General features: G+C 41.4%; 1 protein-coding gene across 5 annotated transcripts in view; it reads left to right on the top strand.

Annotated features, from left to right (window-relative positions):
- Positions 1–18,642, top strand: part of LOC102498111 (cytosolic beta-glucosidase) — a 132,336-nt gene that overhangs the window by 6,206 nt on the left and 107,488 nt on the right. For all 5 annotated transcript variants that reach the window (XR_001370826.2, XM_027774374.1, XM_014590289.2 and 2 more), the window contains exon 2: positions 17,674–17,901. Coding sequence is in view for 4 of the 5 variants with exons in the window: in XM_027774374.1 (XP_027630175.1) it covers positions 17,674–17,901 (228 nt within the window). In the remaining variant the exon portion in view is untranslated. The remainder of the gene's footprint in view (positions 1–17,673; positions 17,902–18,642) is intronic.

Below are 18,642 nucleotides of genomic sequence, written 5' to 3' on the forward strand. Positions count from 1 at the left end.
CCCAGTGGGCAGTGATCATTTAGAGAAGAGCACTTTTTGAATGTGTGCTTCAGATTAAGAGGATTCTGATTCCTGGGACTACCTGACCCCCTTGCCTTCTCATTCTCATCCTCTCATCTTTCCCCACACACCTCGGAATGCAGGAATTTGCATGCCACTTGACTGGAAATTTACAGGACATTCTCCCAAAGGAACAATGCTGTAAATGCGAGTAGGTGTCACTGCATACCCTTCAGCTGTCTAATGAGATAAATAGATTTTGGGGGTTGGTCTGGGAATTTGGAACGTAATGTAAGAGGCAATGGTGAATTTCTGGGCAGGTGACTCGTAAACAAGGTTTTTGAAACATTACGGAATTTTACGTTGGGAATTGCCAAGCTAAAGCTTAATGTCTCCCACAACACCTATGAATAATCATTTAAATACAGGCTTTGAGACGCGGAGAAAAAAGTGTATTATTTACTCTAAAGACAGTAATCTTCCTTGGAGTCATTGTAGTCCATCATGCAGATGCATACTTGGGGATCTTTGAAAAAGCAACATTTTCTCTTGATGGTCCATTACTGTATATATCTTATAATTTATTCTCCACAAGTAGTTTGCAAGCACAAGTTAGGGATGCATATCAACCATGTGTAACAGAGGGTGGGAAAGGAAGGCTCTTTTACAGGGTGAAATATTGCAAAGGAGCTTTGCTCATTGCTTGTTGTGTGGGTGTGAGCACGATATGTTGACGGGGATGACAGGGACTATTGTGAATCCTTTGGTTCCCCCTAGTGCTCAGAACTTGACAAATGCAGGCATATAAACTTCTGTTGCCCAACTGGCTTGATAAAGGGAGAGCTGAGAGACCTAGTGGAGATATTATAGTGTTATATTGCAAACATGCAGTTGAGGCCATTCTTGTACTCTTCATTGCTCAAACAGGGTCCAGATACAACTCACTACAGGTAATGAATGTGTGGTTGGCTATTAGACGGTAACATTCTCTTGGTTGGAGAGATTATGTAAGATGATCCAGAAGAGGTCTGTCTCCATGTTGTACTTGGATACCCAAGTTCCTTGGCATGCAATGAATAATTAAATTACGTGGAATGAGTTGTATTTGCATTATTGCCATGTAGTTATGCATCCCACTCACATGTGTATATTCTGTGAGTACGAGAGCCTATAGGTGTAGGGTGACTCCAGTGATCAGGTGAATCCAATCTTCTAATGGAAGAGAGAGGCTAGCACATGACTGTGGTATCATGGGACACCTCCCAGAGCTGAACAAGCAAAACGTCGTTGGAGCAAACGTGGGGAAGCAGGGGAATAAAGAATAGTCTGTGTGGGAGACTGCGTGGGGTATCCACGTTAGGTTTTAAGGAGAAACGTTTAGCATTTTGTTCTCAAGGGACAGATGGAAGAGGGACTATTAGCAGAAGAGACATTTTGAGCTAAGGCACAAACACGTAAATATTTACACTGTATTAGTATTAGGGGGATGGTGTAATCAAATCCAGTTAAGTAGGTAAATGGTTTAGAATTCTAATACTTAATGGATTCGAATCATTGGGAGTTCTTTTTTAAATGTAGATGTAGGCTTTGTAGGAGATGATACAATAGTTGTATTTACAGGTGGGGTCCAGGGATTTAGATTTTGCAAGAGGCCTGTGTGATTGTTTTGTAGACAGCTCATGCTTTGATAAAGCCTGTCATAGGCTGTGTTTTCTGAAGATGGGATGAATGGTAGGCTCTGAAGCAAGATAGGCAAAACAGGTCCATGTCATGATACACAGAAAGTACTCAGTTGAATTGATATTGAGATTATGTGCATTAGGTATTTTATAGCGATAAAATATTCTGAAGCAGTTAGGCAGGTGTATTAGAGAGAGTTACTTCTTTATTTTTATAATAGGGTTTCACTCTATCACTGTCCTCTTGCCTTGGCTTCCCAAACAGCTAAGATTACAAGTAAGCACCAGCCTACCACATCGGCTTTTAGAAAGAGTTTTGAGGGGCCAGCAGGTGGTATAGTGGTTCAGGTGCTGGACTCCCATATGACTGACAGTGATTTGAGTCCCGGACTTGGTGGCTCGAAAATTACACTGGGAGCATGTGCATGCATGCTCAAGATCCCAGAAGGAGAATGGAAGAGAAGGGACCATCTCCCTCGGTGGTGATTTCTTACTTTCCTTCACTGTTTCTCACCTCTCTGGTGAGTGCACATGGCAAAAACTTTAAAAAAAGAAAAGGAAAAAAGAAGAAAAGAGTTTTGACTGCAATACAGAGAATGAGCTCAATGGAAGGAGATAAGTTTTGGGAACAGTTGTCAGGTGACAATGACCTGAATTTGGGTGGAAGACATGGTGAAGAACAAAAGAATAAAGGAACATTACTGAGGGAGAGCCCAAGAGAGCCCAAGGATATATTCATGGATGGGATGTAGGACATGAAAAAGATAAGAGGAAGGAGACTAAGATAAATCTTTTTTTAAAATAAGAATTAATTAATTAATTAAATAATATTTGACCAGGGAGAGACAGAGTGAGGGCAATCAAGAGGGACCCAAAGTGAGAAAGCAAGCCACCAGGTCCAGGACTCGAACTGTGGTCAGCCATGTGGGAGTCCAGTGACCTTAACCACCATGCCACCTGCTGGTCCTGGAGACTAAGGTAACTCTTGTGATTATATTTTGACTTATAGGTAACAGGCTGGCTTGTGATGATATGAGCAGGAGTAAAACACTAGAGAAGGAGCAGATTTGACAGTTGTGTGGTAGAAATAGAATAGGTTGAATTTGTATTTGACATTCTCTTACGATCTTTATAGAAATGTCTAGGGGGAACTAAAAATTCATTCTCATGTTTCCGGTTGGATTTGTAGGTGACCACCAGTGATTAGTTAGTGGGGCAAGTCAGGATGGAAGAGAGTGCTTGAACTAGGGTTGTGGAGGGGAAACGGAGAGGGGAAAGGTGAGCAAGGTTACAACATCTGGGCTAAGGTCTGGAGAAGAACTCCTTGACTTACAAGAAGACCACATAGAACTGACCTTCTTATAAAATGTTAGAATGACAAGGCAGAACTTTAGGAATCTTCTATTTGGTGACATTTAGTGTGTATGAATACAGCAAAATCAGATTTTCAAGAAAATCCAACTCAGTACTCTAAAAAACAAAATAACAGATGGAGCAACTTTCTGAATGAAGGGGAAGGGTGGGGCAACTTATGCCTATTCACTCAGGATTTCCCTCGACATTATTCCCTCTCTGCGTAGCAATTCCTGATTCCTTTTCAGGGGACATGTTTATTAGAACAAAGACATACTTTCCTTATTTTGTGGAGGTTGCAGAGATTGCCTGACATGATCAATGTGGCACAACTCATTCGTGACAGAGGGAGAACACGTGGTCATCTCCACAAGAAACAAAGCAACAAAAGGCACTGTGGAACTCAGAGTCAAAATGAGTGGGCAGACAACCAGTGGTTGTAAGGGACAGACAATATTCAGAGGTGACAGATTTTGAGAAACTAGAAAGCATTTAGGGATTTAGTTTGTTTGCCCACTTCAAAGTTAGAGCTTAAAGTGTACTGGGGTGGAGAAAGTTAGACAGTGGATCTTTCCAGCATCTATAGCATTGAAGCAGTTGTCATACATGTGCCACGGTTACTTCTCAGTCTTGATCTACCCAGTAACAGCAGTGGAGGTTTAGTGGTGGGACTTGCTGAGTGGTCAGAGCGGATTAGAAGTTTTCGTTTCCATGGTAGAGGGGCTGTGGGAGGACACCTTGAATGGGAGGGTGGGATCTTGGTAACACATCCAAAAGCCATCTTTGCAAAGCAATCACACTCTTCCTATTAGAATTTGTATTGATTTAAGAAGGCTCTTCTGAGGGTTGCTGATGGAACACCCCTTGAGGCTGCCCATTGGTATATAGTAGAAACCATTTGTAGCTACCACAATCAGTGTTTAACATGAAAGCCCAGAAAACTCTGTGTTTTGAGCCACTGGCAGAAATCTGCCAAGACTGAAGATTGACTCTGTGATTCCTGGAGGACCTTGAGGAAAGTCAAATTATTCTAATGGCATGGCTGCCATCAGAAAGTTCTATTCCTGAATTAGTAAGCTGCTACTAGTTCCAAGTCAATGTTCTTTCTTAGAAAGATGCCTATGGATGTAAATCTTTTAAAGTGCATCTCATTGTACCCATTGTTTCACTTAGAAAAACAATCCATGGGTTTGTTATTAAGTGGTCTACTTAATAGTGTCAATAAATTCTAAAACTGGAGGCTGGGCATTGTTATTTTAGATGTGTTAATAGTCTCAATCGTCTAAGTTACTTGGCCTTGGCTCATTTGCTTGACCTTTGCTTGTTTTAATAACCTGTAAAAATTTCTCCAATCTACACAGAGTTGATGTAGTGTCTCTCGATATATGTGAGACAAATCTGGAAAATACGTTATCGGAATAAGCTAACTAACCACGTTTGAATGCATCGATCAGGCCTATACAATCCAAGTGAAGTGGATAATTTTAGAGGAAACAAAAAATGCAAGTAAAAATTCCATTTCTTGAAAAAAAAGAGGTTTGACTTATTACAGTTAGTATTTTTAATTAGCTATAACTATGGAATAATTGTAGCCCAGAGAAAGGGCTAGAAGATTATACAACAAAATATAAATGCAGAGAGGTAATATTAAGTGTGGCTACTGGTACCAGTGCTTCTACGCTCTACTGGTATAGGAAAAACAAAAGTTCGATTTTTACTTTCTGTACTCACAAGCAATGTGAGCTTTTTGTTTCCCTTTTTACTCGTTCTCTGTACGATTTAGTTCCCTCAACTGAGTAACATCTACTTTTTGGAGTTCATTGGAAGTAAAATGAAGTATTTTAGGCAACCTTTCAGCATAGGGCCTAACTTTTTTTTTTTTCTTTTAATTTGCTATAAGGTGCGTGTGCTCACTGAAGAGAGACAGAGGCAAAAAGAGACAGGAAAAGTGAGAAATGCCTCCAGGGTGGGGGTAGGCACTCTTCAATCCGTTCTCCATTTTCTTCTCAGGATTTTGGATTTTGGCCATGCACGCACATGTGCCTGGACTGTTTTCCAAGCTGTTGGGTCCAGAACTCAACCATGCAGTTAGCCGTGTGGGATCCAGCTGCCTAAACCACCATGCCACTGGCTGGTACAGACCTAGCATTCCTAAAAACTCAATAATGTTCATCTTTATCGTCGTAATTTTCATCACTGCTATGACCACCATCATTAATACAGTCAGCCTCCATTACCATCATCTTCACCACCATCACCATCCTCGTCTATACTAGTCTGGGTCCTCTGAGAAGCAGATGCCAAGATGATATTGAACATGCCAGACTTTTATTAAGGAGAAGGCCCATGAGAAAAAACAGGAGAGGCTGGCACGTATGTCTGAGAAGTGAGGGAGAGAGGGAACCAAGAAGAGATGAAGTTCGAGGGAATCATTTAGAATGCAGTTCAGTTCAAGCAGAAGTTCAGCAAGGTTTCTGGGGAGTCTCTGATCCAAAGTTACCTGTCAGAAAAGTTGCACATCTTCCGGGAACTGGCCTCCCATGGCCACCTTGCCATACCATTGGTGTCTGAGACCAGCCCAGAGAGCAGTGGCTATAGTACCTGTGTTGTGATGGGTTTCAGGGCTCAGTGGCTGGTGGCCTCAGTCAGTTTTTTTTTCCTGAGGTTGGAGGTTTATACAATGTGTCCTTATGTCACAAATAGATTGGGGGTGATTCGATTTTTTTTCTCATTTTTTGTATTTATTAATTTTGTATATTTAACCTGTATTATTTATCACTTGGGAAAAGAGGTCAAATAAATCATTGAAAATATCTCCTTTTGCTTGGGTGACATGAGCAGTTGGAGACTTGACCACCTCTCCCAGGAATGGCCAAGTTTCTCACTTTGCTTGACTATTCTGGGGCAGCTGTGCTATTCCTCCAACTAGACCTTTCCCCAAAAAGTTTTATTTTTCGGCTCCAACTTCAATTTCTATTTAGAAACCTGATTTGATTAGAGTGTGAAAGTTTAAGTGTTTGTAACTGGATTCAATTAACATAGGTCATTCTTGGGACTCTGAAAATGGTAACTGGCCTTGGGCAAATTGGAACAGAAGTTATAAAATTCGGTTGGACGCATCCCAACATTTCACATCTTTAAAGAAGACATTGTGCCTAACAGATTCAATTTAGAAATATTTAGTGTAGGTCGTCAGCTCAAGCACCTATAAAGTGTGTGCATTACTTGTTTCAGCCTTTAGTTATAACCAGGATCAGGACACCTGGACTCTAGGCTACAAAATAAACAATTTGTGGTGGGACCTTGAAGAAAGTCAATTAGTTTGTGTGACTTTATCAGTAGGTTAAAAAGGAGATTGTAATATTGGTGAATAATGTGCTTAGAGATGTTTGCATAAAGATGCTTTGTCATTGTAAAGTATTATTGAATATTTATGGTCTGCCAGACTGAGCCAAATGGCCCAGAGGAAAAAACAGTCAGATTTATGTAAACCTTGTTCAGTGTCCCAGATACTTCAGGATGGGTGCTCTATATATGAATGAATAAATAAATGGTATAAACATTATTTAAAAATTTGAAGGTACATCAATATTATCTGGGGTGTTAGCCAACATGCCTGACCTATGACATTGAAATGAAATGTCTGCCTCCAGATAACTGTTTCAATCCCATAAATATTTCCAAATGCGAGAGGCATTGATGACAAGTCATGTTTTCTTAGAGTTTGTGTCTACAAATAAAGGTAAATTATATCTTTCCTAAAACCTACAAGGAATGATTGTCTCTCACCTACGGGGTTGCTCTGAGAATTCCCAGGCGTAAACTGCATATTTTATACTTCTTTATTTTTTCTTTAGGAAAAAAAAAAAAGTGTTTATGGACCCTCTGCGCGGTAGTTTTCTATCACTTTATTGTGGGTAATCTAGGCCGCAAAGAAATAGTAATAATAAAAAATTAGCCGTAAACTCTGCCCGAGGCCTCGCTGGCTCTCCCTGAGCTCACAGTGCAGTTTATGGAACATAAACAGGTGACAGGAGAGAGGACACGCAGAGGAGGTTTGTGTGGATTGGGTCACTGATTACTCCAAATGGGTTCAACAGAAGAATTCATGACACGTGACAGCGGGCCGAGAGGAACTTGCTGTGACATTTCTGATGCGCCTACCTCTTCTAATGAACGGCTTCAAGGGTAACAGACCTCCAGGTGCACTCAGGTCTAGGGAGACGCGGCCATGCCGAGTACAGATCTATCAAGGGGACGCTGGTTCTGTCTCCTCGGGCACTGGACTGTGACTCAGCAATACCTCAGGCTGGCTCTCGTGTCTGTGATACATTGATGACGAGCAGCATCCTTTTCCAAGACAAAACCTGTGCCGGGGTCCCCTGCAACACGGCCTGTCAGTGCATTGGGATATATCGCATGGGCCTCAGGGTCCTGTGAGTCTATAGTGAAATATTTCAAACCTAAGAATCGCGTCGATCAATAGAAAAGGCTTGCCATCATGATGATAGGAATGTTAACAATAAGCACTACTTTAAAAAAGCAAACAAACAAACAAAAAAACAAACCTGCTAGTTGCTGTGCCAAATATTTAATACACATCCTTAAGAAACTCTTAGAAGGTGGCTATAATTATTCCCCTTTGACAGAGGAGGGCACAGACCCAAAGAAGTTAAGTCATCCAGAGTGAATTAGTTTCTGGAGTCCTAACACTTTAGTTTTTAATTACAGAAAAACTAACAAGCACACATTTCTGGGTAAGTTAAGTCAGGAATTCTTTCTTTTTTTCTTTTTTTTTTTTTTTGAGAGCGATTTTTGCTATAGGGCGCGTGCACTCACCAGAAAGACAGAGAGGGAGACAGAAAGCGAGAAATCACCCCACGGTGGGGATGGCCACACCGCAATCCCTTCTCCTCCGTTCCCCTCTCAGGATCTTGGGCATGCACGCACATGCACATGCACCCGGCGTGAGTTTAAGCCTCCAGGTCCGGGACTCAAACTGCGATTGACTACATGGGAGTCCAGCGACATAGCCATTACACCAACTGCTAGTCCCAGTCAGGAATTCTTACTTCATTTGTTTGATGTATTCAGAATTTGCTAAGGTGGTGATAGTTGAAGATGCTCTCGCTCTCGCTCGCTCTCGCTCTCTCTCTCTCTCTCTCTCTCTCTCTCTCTCTCTCTATATATAGGAAAAAGTGACGCTCTGCAAGTCAGTCTTACATGGGAAGGTTCTTGGTTCAAGTCTGGAGACCTCTCTGTGTATGCTGGGCATGTCCTTTCCTGTTATTCAGGGCTGCTAACTGCTGGGGGTGGATGGAAGCAGCAGGACTTAGGGTTGCTGTTGCTCTGTCATTCTTGCTCGTGGAAAAACACCACCAACAAAAAAATTCAGCTGCTTCTAAGGACTGATTTTCATTAGTCAAAAAAGAGATGCCATTGGCTTATTTTCATGAGTGCCAAATTTCTGTAGGTATTCTAAAAAAAATATATAGAAATGGGATTATTTAAAATATGACATTTATATTTAACTTAGAGAAAAATCAATCTACTCTGCCCATTTCATAGAATAGAGGCAGGGAGTCAATTTTTGTGCTCAACAAAAATCTGTGATTTGTGATGGTTAAGAAAATAGTGAAATTGAATCCTGGTTATAGAATTCTTGGGTTGATTTGCTTTTGGAATCAGACTTGGCAAAGTCCCAGGAGTTGAAGATTCTTGGAGTATTTTATGTTTCACACGATGTCATCGAGAAGTTATAGATCAATAGCATTTTGTAATTTTCATGTAGCAGAGGAGAAAAGAGTTAAAAATGTTGGTGTTGCAAAGGGTGCTTCTTTTGGGCACCTCCAGTTTGAATGTAGGGCACCTTTTGCATTTTAAGCACTGGTGTCTGAACCCTTGTTCCTGTCCCATAGTTACATAACAAGATGCCTTTATTTATATTATTAAGGGAAACAGAAGGGGAAAAAAAGCCACTGAAAAGACTACTTCCTGCCCTTGGGGACAACTCTTACCTTTTATTTTATCCAGGAGCTCTTTTCTCCTGCATGAAAGCTGGAACGGGGTGAATGTCCTTCTCAAGGTGCTGGGAGATTAAAGCGATGACTGAATGCAGGTGTCAGAGAACCCCCAGAGATGCAGAGATGTGTGGGCAGGACTGACTGGGCAACCCCACAGGTCTGGGTCGTCACTGGCCTCGAGATCAGTACAGCCAGGCCATCAGCTAGTCCAGAAAGAGGCTAGGACTGTAGTCCCTGAGGACGTCAGCAAGGCAAGAGTGCGTTCCTTGAAGGACTCATTGCTCTGAGATCTATTCATAGGGGAGGCAGCCCCTGAAAAAGCGAAGCCTAGTACGAAACCATCCATCAGGTGCACCGATGATATACTGCCGCCCAGCGAGGCAGTTCTCAATGCGCGGGTGCCAACAATGCATGCAATAATTAATAATAATAAGCCACAGGGAGAACCTAATATATAGAAAATATAAATGGAAAGGTCAAAGAGTTGTAGTGAAGAGCACAGGCTCCGTTCAGTTACACCTGACTCAGTTTTCATTCTGCCAGTCACTAGCCCCAGGACTGTCTCCAAATCCTTGAACTAAAACAAAACAAAACAAAACAACCCTCAGATTTCTCATATTTAAATAGGGATGAGCAGCAGGTGGCATGGTAGTTAAGGTGGCTATATCCCACAGGGCCGATGGCACAGTCTGAGTCTGAGTCTCAGACTCAGCAGCTTGAAAAAAAAAAAAACACCATGCCAACCATGTGCACATTGCATGCCCAGAATCCCAAGAGAAGAATGGATCGGGGCATGGCCATTACCTTGCCTCCAGGGGGTGATTTCTCACTTTCTATCTCTGTCTCTCTCCAGTGAGCACACATACCCTTTAGCAAAAAAAAAAAAAACAAAACACAAAAAACGAAAACCATGTCGGGGGCAATAACCAGGAGTTAGAAAGTACAGAAAGTGGTTAGCAAGTGCCCGTGCTCTATAAGGGCTCCAGCAATGACAGCTCCTATTGTAATCATGTTTTCTTCCCGCCACCACGCCGTCCTCGCTGTCCTTTGCAATGGGGCCCCAAGCAGCTTGGTGGTATTCAGAAGCTGGAGCCAGAATGGAGTAATGTGATGCTCCCATGGGTGGAAAGAAGAGTAGAGGTTTTCTTGCAATGACAGAGAAAAATATCTTTCACGAGATAATGTGACTCGGGGCAAAAATGGCAGACTGAAAGAGACTTAACTGAAAGATAAAAGAAGGAACAGTGCCATAGCAGGAGCAGAAGTTGAGATGCAAAGCCTCACATACCAGACAGGACTCTAATAACTAGAGGGACTTGGAGAAGGCTTTGTAGTTACTAGTGCAGGGCTGGAGTCCAAAGAGTTCAGGGCCTAGAACCGGGATGGAACTCTCTCCTCTCGCTGCGTGTTCCCGTTCACGGTGTTATTTTTCTAAATTACCACTGCGGTGGTTAAATTACACCCGCGTTCTATTTCGTAGTAGATGGGAGCAGTCGACAAGCAGGACAGAGAGGGAAAGTGAGAAATCACTCCCCAGGCGGATGACCATGCCATAATCCCTTCTCCATTCTCCTCTCTGGATTTTGGGCATGCACTCAAGTAGGCCTGGAATGTTCTTCAGGCCACTGGATCCAAGACTCAAACTACAAGTCAGCCACGTGGGGTCAAGCTGCCTTAACCTCCACACCGCCTGCTGGCCCCAATATTCCTGTTTTATGTGAAGCATGCCACATAAAAAGTATTTTAGTCAGCATATACTATTTCCATACACCATTCCTTTCCTGCTACCAAAGAGATGAGACTCAGAGTAAAGGAGGCCAAATACATTCTAAAAATAATTCTAGCACTGCATGTTCTGTGTAGAGTAGGTGCTCAGAGGAGGGTGAGTGAGAACTGCTTCTAAGAGATGGTGTGGTCCTTTCGGTATTTTGAAGGAAAATGGACAGACAGCCATATATTCATACCACCCCTTGTATTTACCTTGTACTCCACGTAATTTCCTAAGAGCAGAGGCCTGAGGTCTATATTAGCCCGTGGCTCTCATGGACACTTTCGTGGCAATAAATGACAGTTAAATGACACCTCATGCGATGATAGCTCCTAAATGAGGAAGGTCTCATGGACTAACACTTGCACGCCAAGATACTGATTCTTAATCACAGACAAGTGTGCAAATATTCTATGTAGTGTGTTTCCTACGTGTCTGCCCTGGCATCAAGATCGGGCCACAGGAAGAAGGCAGGACACTAAGAACCAGCCCTGTGTGTGTAACTATAGGTGGTGCTCATTCATTGAGCCTGGAGGGGAAGACGAGAGCCGATGCCGGCCGAGCACACGCGCGGTGACCTACACTGCCATGCATTTCGTTTTGGCTCACGTGACTTTTCCTAGACTCCGATGGAGTCAGTTTTACCCTCTGTACTTTACGTACAGAGAAGCCGTGTAGAGACACGGCATGAACTCACCTAAGCCTGGCTCACAAGTCACTGCTCTTGCATGATGCTCTGTAGCCTGAGCAGTCTTTGATATCTGAAAAAGTATCAATATTGTACATGTTTGTGGGAAGCTCTCCTAGTTCTTTAAAGGTCGGCAATTTCAGAGACAATTTTATTTTCTTCAAAATTACTGAAAAGTGAGATACAGGCACTTACCACTTCTTGACAGAATATTGCAACGTTACTAATGGGCTCTGGAGGCCCGAGTGCCTTCTTTCGGCAGTCACCCTCAGCAGCCTCTGAATGACATGTGGCCTTTTCCTTGGCCAGGTCCACTGTGAGAACTCTTAAAAGGTGCTACTTTATAGTACGTTCATTCTACTCACTGAGGTTTATGCCTGAAGTCAGGCTCGTGTTCATGGATATGTATATATCAGCCGCGCTTGCTAGTGAGAATATTGAGATTAATTAAGATCTTGAGTGAACCAATAAAATGTGGAGGGAAAGGCATAGAAAGCAACCATGGATACCAGAGACAGGGTGGGAGGAGGGTGGGAGACGGCAGAGGGTGAGACATAGGGAATCAAGGATGGGAAAAAAAGCAAAATAGACAGGAAACAAGAAATAGAAAATTATTTGTTGATGATAACACATATGTTGATGTGCCTGATTGAGCCAATATACAGTGTATTCTGGATGGAAAATCTCATTTTGTATGGTATAATAATGTATAGTAAATGAATGTAAATAAATAAATTTAAATTAAAAAAAGAATAAAAAAAAAGTGTTCCAAGAACATTTAGGCTAGGTTACGCTATGTGTTAGGTTAGATTAGGTTTATTCAAATTGTTTTCAACTTACAGTATTTTCAACTGACAGTGGCTGTATCCATTGTAAACTGAGAAAGATCTGTGTATGCCTTTTCCTCTGGCAGCGTTTAAGTCTGTTTCATCACTGGCTTTGATTATGCCTTCTGTTATCCCCTGTACAGATTCTTCATGTGTCTTGTGCTTGGGGTTCATTGATCTTGGATCTGTAGGTTTATAGCTTTATTGTAAAAACAATTATTTATTCAATTTTATTTATTATTATTGTCATTTAAATTTACTATAGGGCACATAGGCTCACCAGAGAGAAAGACAGAGACAGAGAGAAAGAGAGAGAGAGAAAGTGAGAAAGCAAACTGCTGGGTCTGGGACTTGAACTGTGGGTGGCCGTGTGGGGGTCTAGAGCCTTGACCACATGCTACCTGCTACCCCAGTTTATAGTTTTTATTATGTGTAAAAAATTTCTGCCATTCAAATATTTTTAATGTCCCTTTCTTTCCTTTTTCTTTTGGATTGTTTTTAATGTGTCTGTAAGGGATCTTCAAAATTTTTTGGAAAAATGAATATATGAAAAAAGTATGCATGGATTTCAGAAACAATTTGCATCAAAGTAAACTTGTACTTTAATTCCATTTTTCCATGAACTGTCTGAAGTTCCTTTGTACTACGCTAATTGAAATTATCCCAGAGCTCATGATTCTCTGTTTATATTTTGAGTTTTTTTTCTTCTTTCCCTTTTGGAGAGTTTTTATTGCTTTGTCTTAGTACACTAGTCTTCTGCAATGTTTAATCTGCTATTAATCATATCCATTTCAGGCATTATAGTTTTTCTTTTGAAGTTTAATTGAGGTCTTTTAAAATATCTTCCATGTCTCTACGTAAAATATTTCATATTTTCTTTAGCGTCTTGAATATACAGAACACAGATGTAATAGTGTACTAAAATCATCATTTGCTAGTCATTTGCTAATTCTAATACCTGGGTCCTTTTGGGACCTATTTTGATATTAGATTTTATGTGTCATATTTTCCTACTTCTTTTAATGCCTGGTGGTTTCATATTAGAGCCCCAATATTGTTAGTTTTGCTTTTAGTTTTTGCTATGGGACATGTGAGCTCACCAGAGAGACAGGGACAGAGTGAGAAAGCACCCTTCAGAGGGGATGGCCATGCCACATTCCCTTTTCCACTGTCCTCTTGGGATTTTTGGTCATGCATGCTTGCACATGTTTTTTGAGACGCCGGATCTGGAACTCGAAACTCTCAGTCGGCCATGTGGAAGCCAGTCACCTTAACTACCATGCCATCTGGCTGGCCTGAAATTGTTAGTTTGACTTTTTGGGTAGGGGCGCTTTTGTGTCCCTGTAACTATTGTTGAGCTTTGTTTTGGAATTCAGTTAAGGTACTTAGAAACAGTGCCAGGCTTTTGGTTTTGCTTTTAAAATGTGTTTGGCAGAACCAGGTCTTAAGGCTGTTGTTCCCCACTACACAAGCACAACCTTCTAATTAGCTCAGGCAGTTCCCCGTGAGTTAAGAGGATTTTCCTCTGGCTGACAGGAACAGGCACTAACCCTATGTGAATCTGGGATTCCTGTTACTGCTATTCCTCTGGGTGCGTCTCTTCTCAAACTCAAGCTCGTATGTGAGGAAAACAAGCTGCTCTGAACAGCTACATCTTCCTGCTAATTCACACCTCTTAAATTTGTCAAAACTTGTTTTAGCCGTTGTAGACGGACTGCTTTCTAAAATGGGTAATCTGCTGTTTTGGACTTCTTAGCCTTCATAACTTGAGTAGTACTTTCATCACTCAGTTTTTATTACTAAGAGTAGCCTGGTCCAGTGGAAGGGATTGGACTTCACCGTCTGAGAGACGTGGATATAAATCCCGGCGCTGTACTTCCTCACTGTGTGATCTTAGGCAAATTATTTATCCGCGATGTGTGAAGCCAGCCGGTGCTGGTGCATGGGGGCCTTCTGTTAAGTTGTTTGTTTGTTTGTTTGTATTTTTTCAATTTTGTGAGTTGATTCTTAAACATGAACATTACTCAACTTTAACTTAGGAGAGAGTTTTTTTTTTTTTTTTAATTTTCCTTTTCTTTTTTCCTTTTGCCATGGGAGGCATGTGCTTACTGGAGAGACAGAAATACAGTGAGAAATCAGCCCCTGGGAGGTTGACCACACTGCACTCCCTTCTCTTCCCTTCTCTCAGGATTTTGAGCCACTGCACTCCCTTCTCTTCCGTTCTCTCAGGATTTTGAGCACTTATGTACACATACCAGGTGTGAGTTTTAAGCTACCAGGCCCGGGACTCAAACTGCTGTTGATCATGTGATGTGGGAGCTGCAGTGTAATCACTATGCCATCTGCTGGACCCAGTGTGAAAGGAAGGTGGGAGGTGGATGGGGGGCTGAGGGGAAGGGAATCAGGAGAAAAATAGAAAAGCATTTCTATGGGTCACAGAAATGGAGGATTGTCTATCAATGATATTGTGCATGATACTGTCTTTAATGGACTGGTGTGCAGTGTATTCATGCTGAGATAATTCGTTTTACAAACTGTGATGTATTGTGATTGAATGTATATCAAATAAATTAAAAAATTAAATGATATAAAATTACAAGTAAATAATTTATATTTTAAAAGTCAATAAATACAATAATTACTTTCTAATTGTTTTACTAAGTTTTATTATTATCTATGCCCTTGAAATTATTTAGATTTTTTTGTGTCTGTGTAGGTGGAATCCTCATAGTAAATGAATACAGCTTTCAGTGACTGTCACATTAGTTACTTGAAATTAGCGATAGTGGAGATATTTACACCACAGGAATTGGCAAGTGCTACAAGTCAGTATTTGGTTTAGAGTTTTGTTGATGGTCTAGATTTAAGAAAGTGAGAGAAACTGTTAATAATGGAGATTAAACCTAAAGGAATGTCATTTCTGTAGTTGTTATACTGTCACATGAAAAACTGCTGGAATATTCTCCAGTTTTTACAAACTGCTATTCCATTCAGCAAAGAAGTAGCTTATGCTATTGGTGAACAAGTAAAGATCTGGCACATCTTTGTTGTTGTTTTTCTCATTTTGCCAGTTCATTTAAACAAAATGTATCAACTGACAGTCATAGGAGAACCACTCACATTTGTCATAGGTTGGATACCGAGTTAAGAGTTTGGCAAAAATAAAGAGCCTTCTATGAGGATCAACTTACAGTAAAGGGTATTATATAATTTATTAGTTATAAACTGTGTTATACATACTTCATATCTGTAAAAAATTATAATAAACATATATGTCTCCCCCCTTTTTTACATTAGTCAGGTAAATATTTATTAGCACGCCGTTGCCTAAACTCTCTAAAATTAAGCCTCTTCATTTATTAAATCAGCTATTCAGAACCATAAGATCGTAACTGAAAAAGCTGTATTTTATAGTTCGCATTGATTTCATTCTAAGTTCGAATACCCGCATTTTTTCTAGCCCCTATTCCTCTAAACCGCATTTGGAGACATAGGTTGAGAGCCATTGGAATGGGACAGACTGCCTCTCTAATTACATGGCCCCAGAATGTCATACTTGTTAGTATTCATGACCTTTTGTGTCCAGGTATTTAATATCCTACCTTGATTCCAGTAGTCATTTTTGCTTTTGTGAGAGCTCCTCCTCTCAGCAGCCTGTCGGTCTCCTGGGATCCCCTCCCTCACTCCATATTGCCCAGGCTGCCTCTTCCCCGAGTCCTGCTAGAACGGTCCACATAAAAAGAGGATGCAATGCTCACTGAGGGCCTGAGAGCCCTTCCCGTCCCTGGATTCGTCTACTGCACTGCAGCTCTTACCTCTTTTTAATAAAACAATTATGATAAAATGTCTAGGCATACAAAAAGGATTGCGGATAATGTAATAAATAGCCCCTCATATCCTACCTAATTTAAGGAATAAAAAGCATAAGAGAAGCAATGGAAGCCCCCTTATAATTGTTTTAAAGAGTAATTTAGAAAATTATGATAATTATTTGGATCAACATGCTATAGGTCATGTGTGTCCACCAGAGAGAAAGAAAGAAAGGGAGAAAGCAAGCTGCCAGGTCCAGAACTTGAACTGCAGGCGGCCCTATGGCAATCCAATGCCTCAACCACCATGCTACCTACGGGCCTCTGAAGCACCTTATACTTTGCCTTGGCTTCATTCCTCCCCCTTTTCTTCCCAACGTTACACACTGATCTGAACTTGTCATTCTCAAACGTGTTGTTTATACTCTTTCCTGAGATGTATGTGTTCAGTAAATGCATGGATTGTTTGACATATTTTGAAATATGCAAGCGTATACATACTGTACACATTATTATTATTTATTTTTTCTTTTTTCGGAGAGGTTTTTGCTATAGGGCGTGTGCGCTCTCCAGACAGACAGAGACAGAGAGACAGAAAGCGAGAAATCACCCCCCAGAGGGGATGGTCACGCTGCAATCCCTTCTCCTCCATTCTCCTCTCGGGATCTTGGGTGCACACGCACACATGCCTGGCGTGAGTTTTAAGCCACCGAGTCCGGGACTCAAACCGTTGTCGACTACGTGGGAGTCCAGCGACATAGCCATTACGCTAACTGCTGGTCCCAAGTATACATTATTTTTGAAAGGTTTGTAGACTTTATCTTTTAGACCACTCTTAGGTTTACAGAAAAAATGAGGAGAAAGAGATGTCCTCCGACTCCAGCCTGCATTCGGGTAAATTCCCTTCCCCGGTTTCTATGCAGCGAGGGCCTTTAAGTTGGCTCTTTTGCAGCTGCCTGTTCGCTGAGCTCTCCAAGGAGATGCCACACCCTGTGGCTCACTCTGGTGTCCTCCGTGTTTATCATTGTGCCTGAGACATTGCATTCATCAGTGCAGTATAGGAATGAATGAAATCCGAGACACTCACATCATGTCAGTGATAGAGGTTCAAGGAATAAGGTCCCCACGTCCCTTCACACACAAGGACAGAGCATGTTGGTGATGGCCAGGGGGAAGCTGGAGTTCTAAATGCTGTTGCAGCAAACTATTTTCCTAAGCAGGAGACATTCAGGAGCTGGGGCCTGCCTCTGTTTACCAGCTGGGACATCTTCAGATAATGAACCATGAAAACCTGCTATGCCGCAGCAATATGCAATAATTTTTCATTTTCCACCAGTCAGCTTCAGGGATCAAGGACGTCTAAACACAGAACCCACTCATGCATGCTATTTTAAAGGCATATTTTGAAGTTATAAATATGGTACATTGAGTTAATGAGGTATGTTCTTTTGGTGACAAATATTTGCATTCCACATATGCCTCTTGATGTCAAGAGTGTAACTGTTTCATTTTCTTCTTTCTCTCAGGAGGCTGGGATGCAGATGGAAAAGGCCCTTGTGTCTGGGACACATTCACCCATCAGGGAGGAGAGAGAGTTTTCAAGAACCAGACTGGCGATGTAGCTTGTGGCAGCTACACACTGTGGGAGGAAGATTTGAAATGTATCAAACAGCTTGGATTGACTCATTACCGCTTCTCTCTTTCCTGGTCACGTCTGTTACCTGATGGGACGACAGGTTTCATCAACCAGAAAGGCAAGTGTTTCTTAAAAATAGAAGGTTGCAGCTTTAATTCAAGGTTATTGCTGCAGTCTGGCATAATTAATCCAGTATGCTATTCTGCAGTGTAGCTTAGAAATGGCAAGTTTTTAGAGTGATTATAGGATACATTTTTTGAAATGGATTCGCATGAGCTTTCTCAGTAATATTCTGGTTTTCCTTGACTGTTGAGCTCTTTGTTGGGGGTAAGGGTAGATGGGCAGGAAGGAGGTTGGAATAAGTGTTTTATTTGTATCAACTAGTATTTGAGTGTTCGCCTGAAGGCGAATGTCCACAAGTTGTTGTATCAAACTACTTGCAGTTGTGTAACCCTATCATGTGTTATAAAAAGCCCTGAAAACCAGGTATACTGAGAATTTCAACTGGACCTAATTTAGTGGAGGTAAGTAAGTAGCATAGGCATTGGTACCCAGGCCCTGGAACACTTACTTGAGATTAAGTACCAGCTGTATCACTTAATCTCTGCATAAGCCCCTCTTTGGTGCCTCAGTTTCCCCACGAGTAGCAAGAAATGCTATAATAGTTCCTACTTCAGAGAATACTTGAAGATTAAATGAAATTTTCTCTGTAAAGGGCTTAACATAGTAGTCAAAATATAAGTACTCAATAACTGTTAGCTACTATTTAAAAAATATTTAAAGAGAGGTTTTTGCTATAGAATGTGTGCACTTGCTGAAAAGACAGAGAGAGAAAGCAAGAAATCATCCCCCAGAGGGG

Source organism: Tupaia chinensis, unplaced genomic scaffold, assembly GCF_000334495.1.
Source record: "Tupaia chinensis unplaced genomic scaffold, TupChi_1.0 Scaffold000426_1, whole genome shotgun sequence".
Lineage (NCBI taxonomy): Eukaryota > Metazoa > Chordata > Mammalia > Scandentia > Tupaiidae > Tupaia > Tupaia belangeri.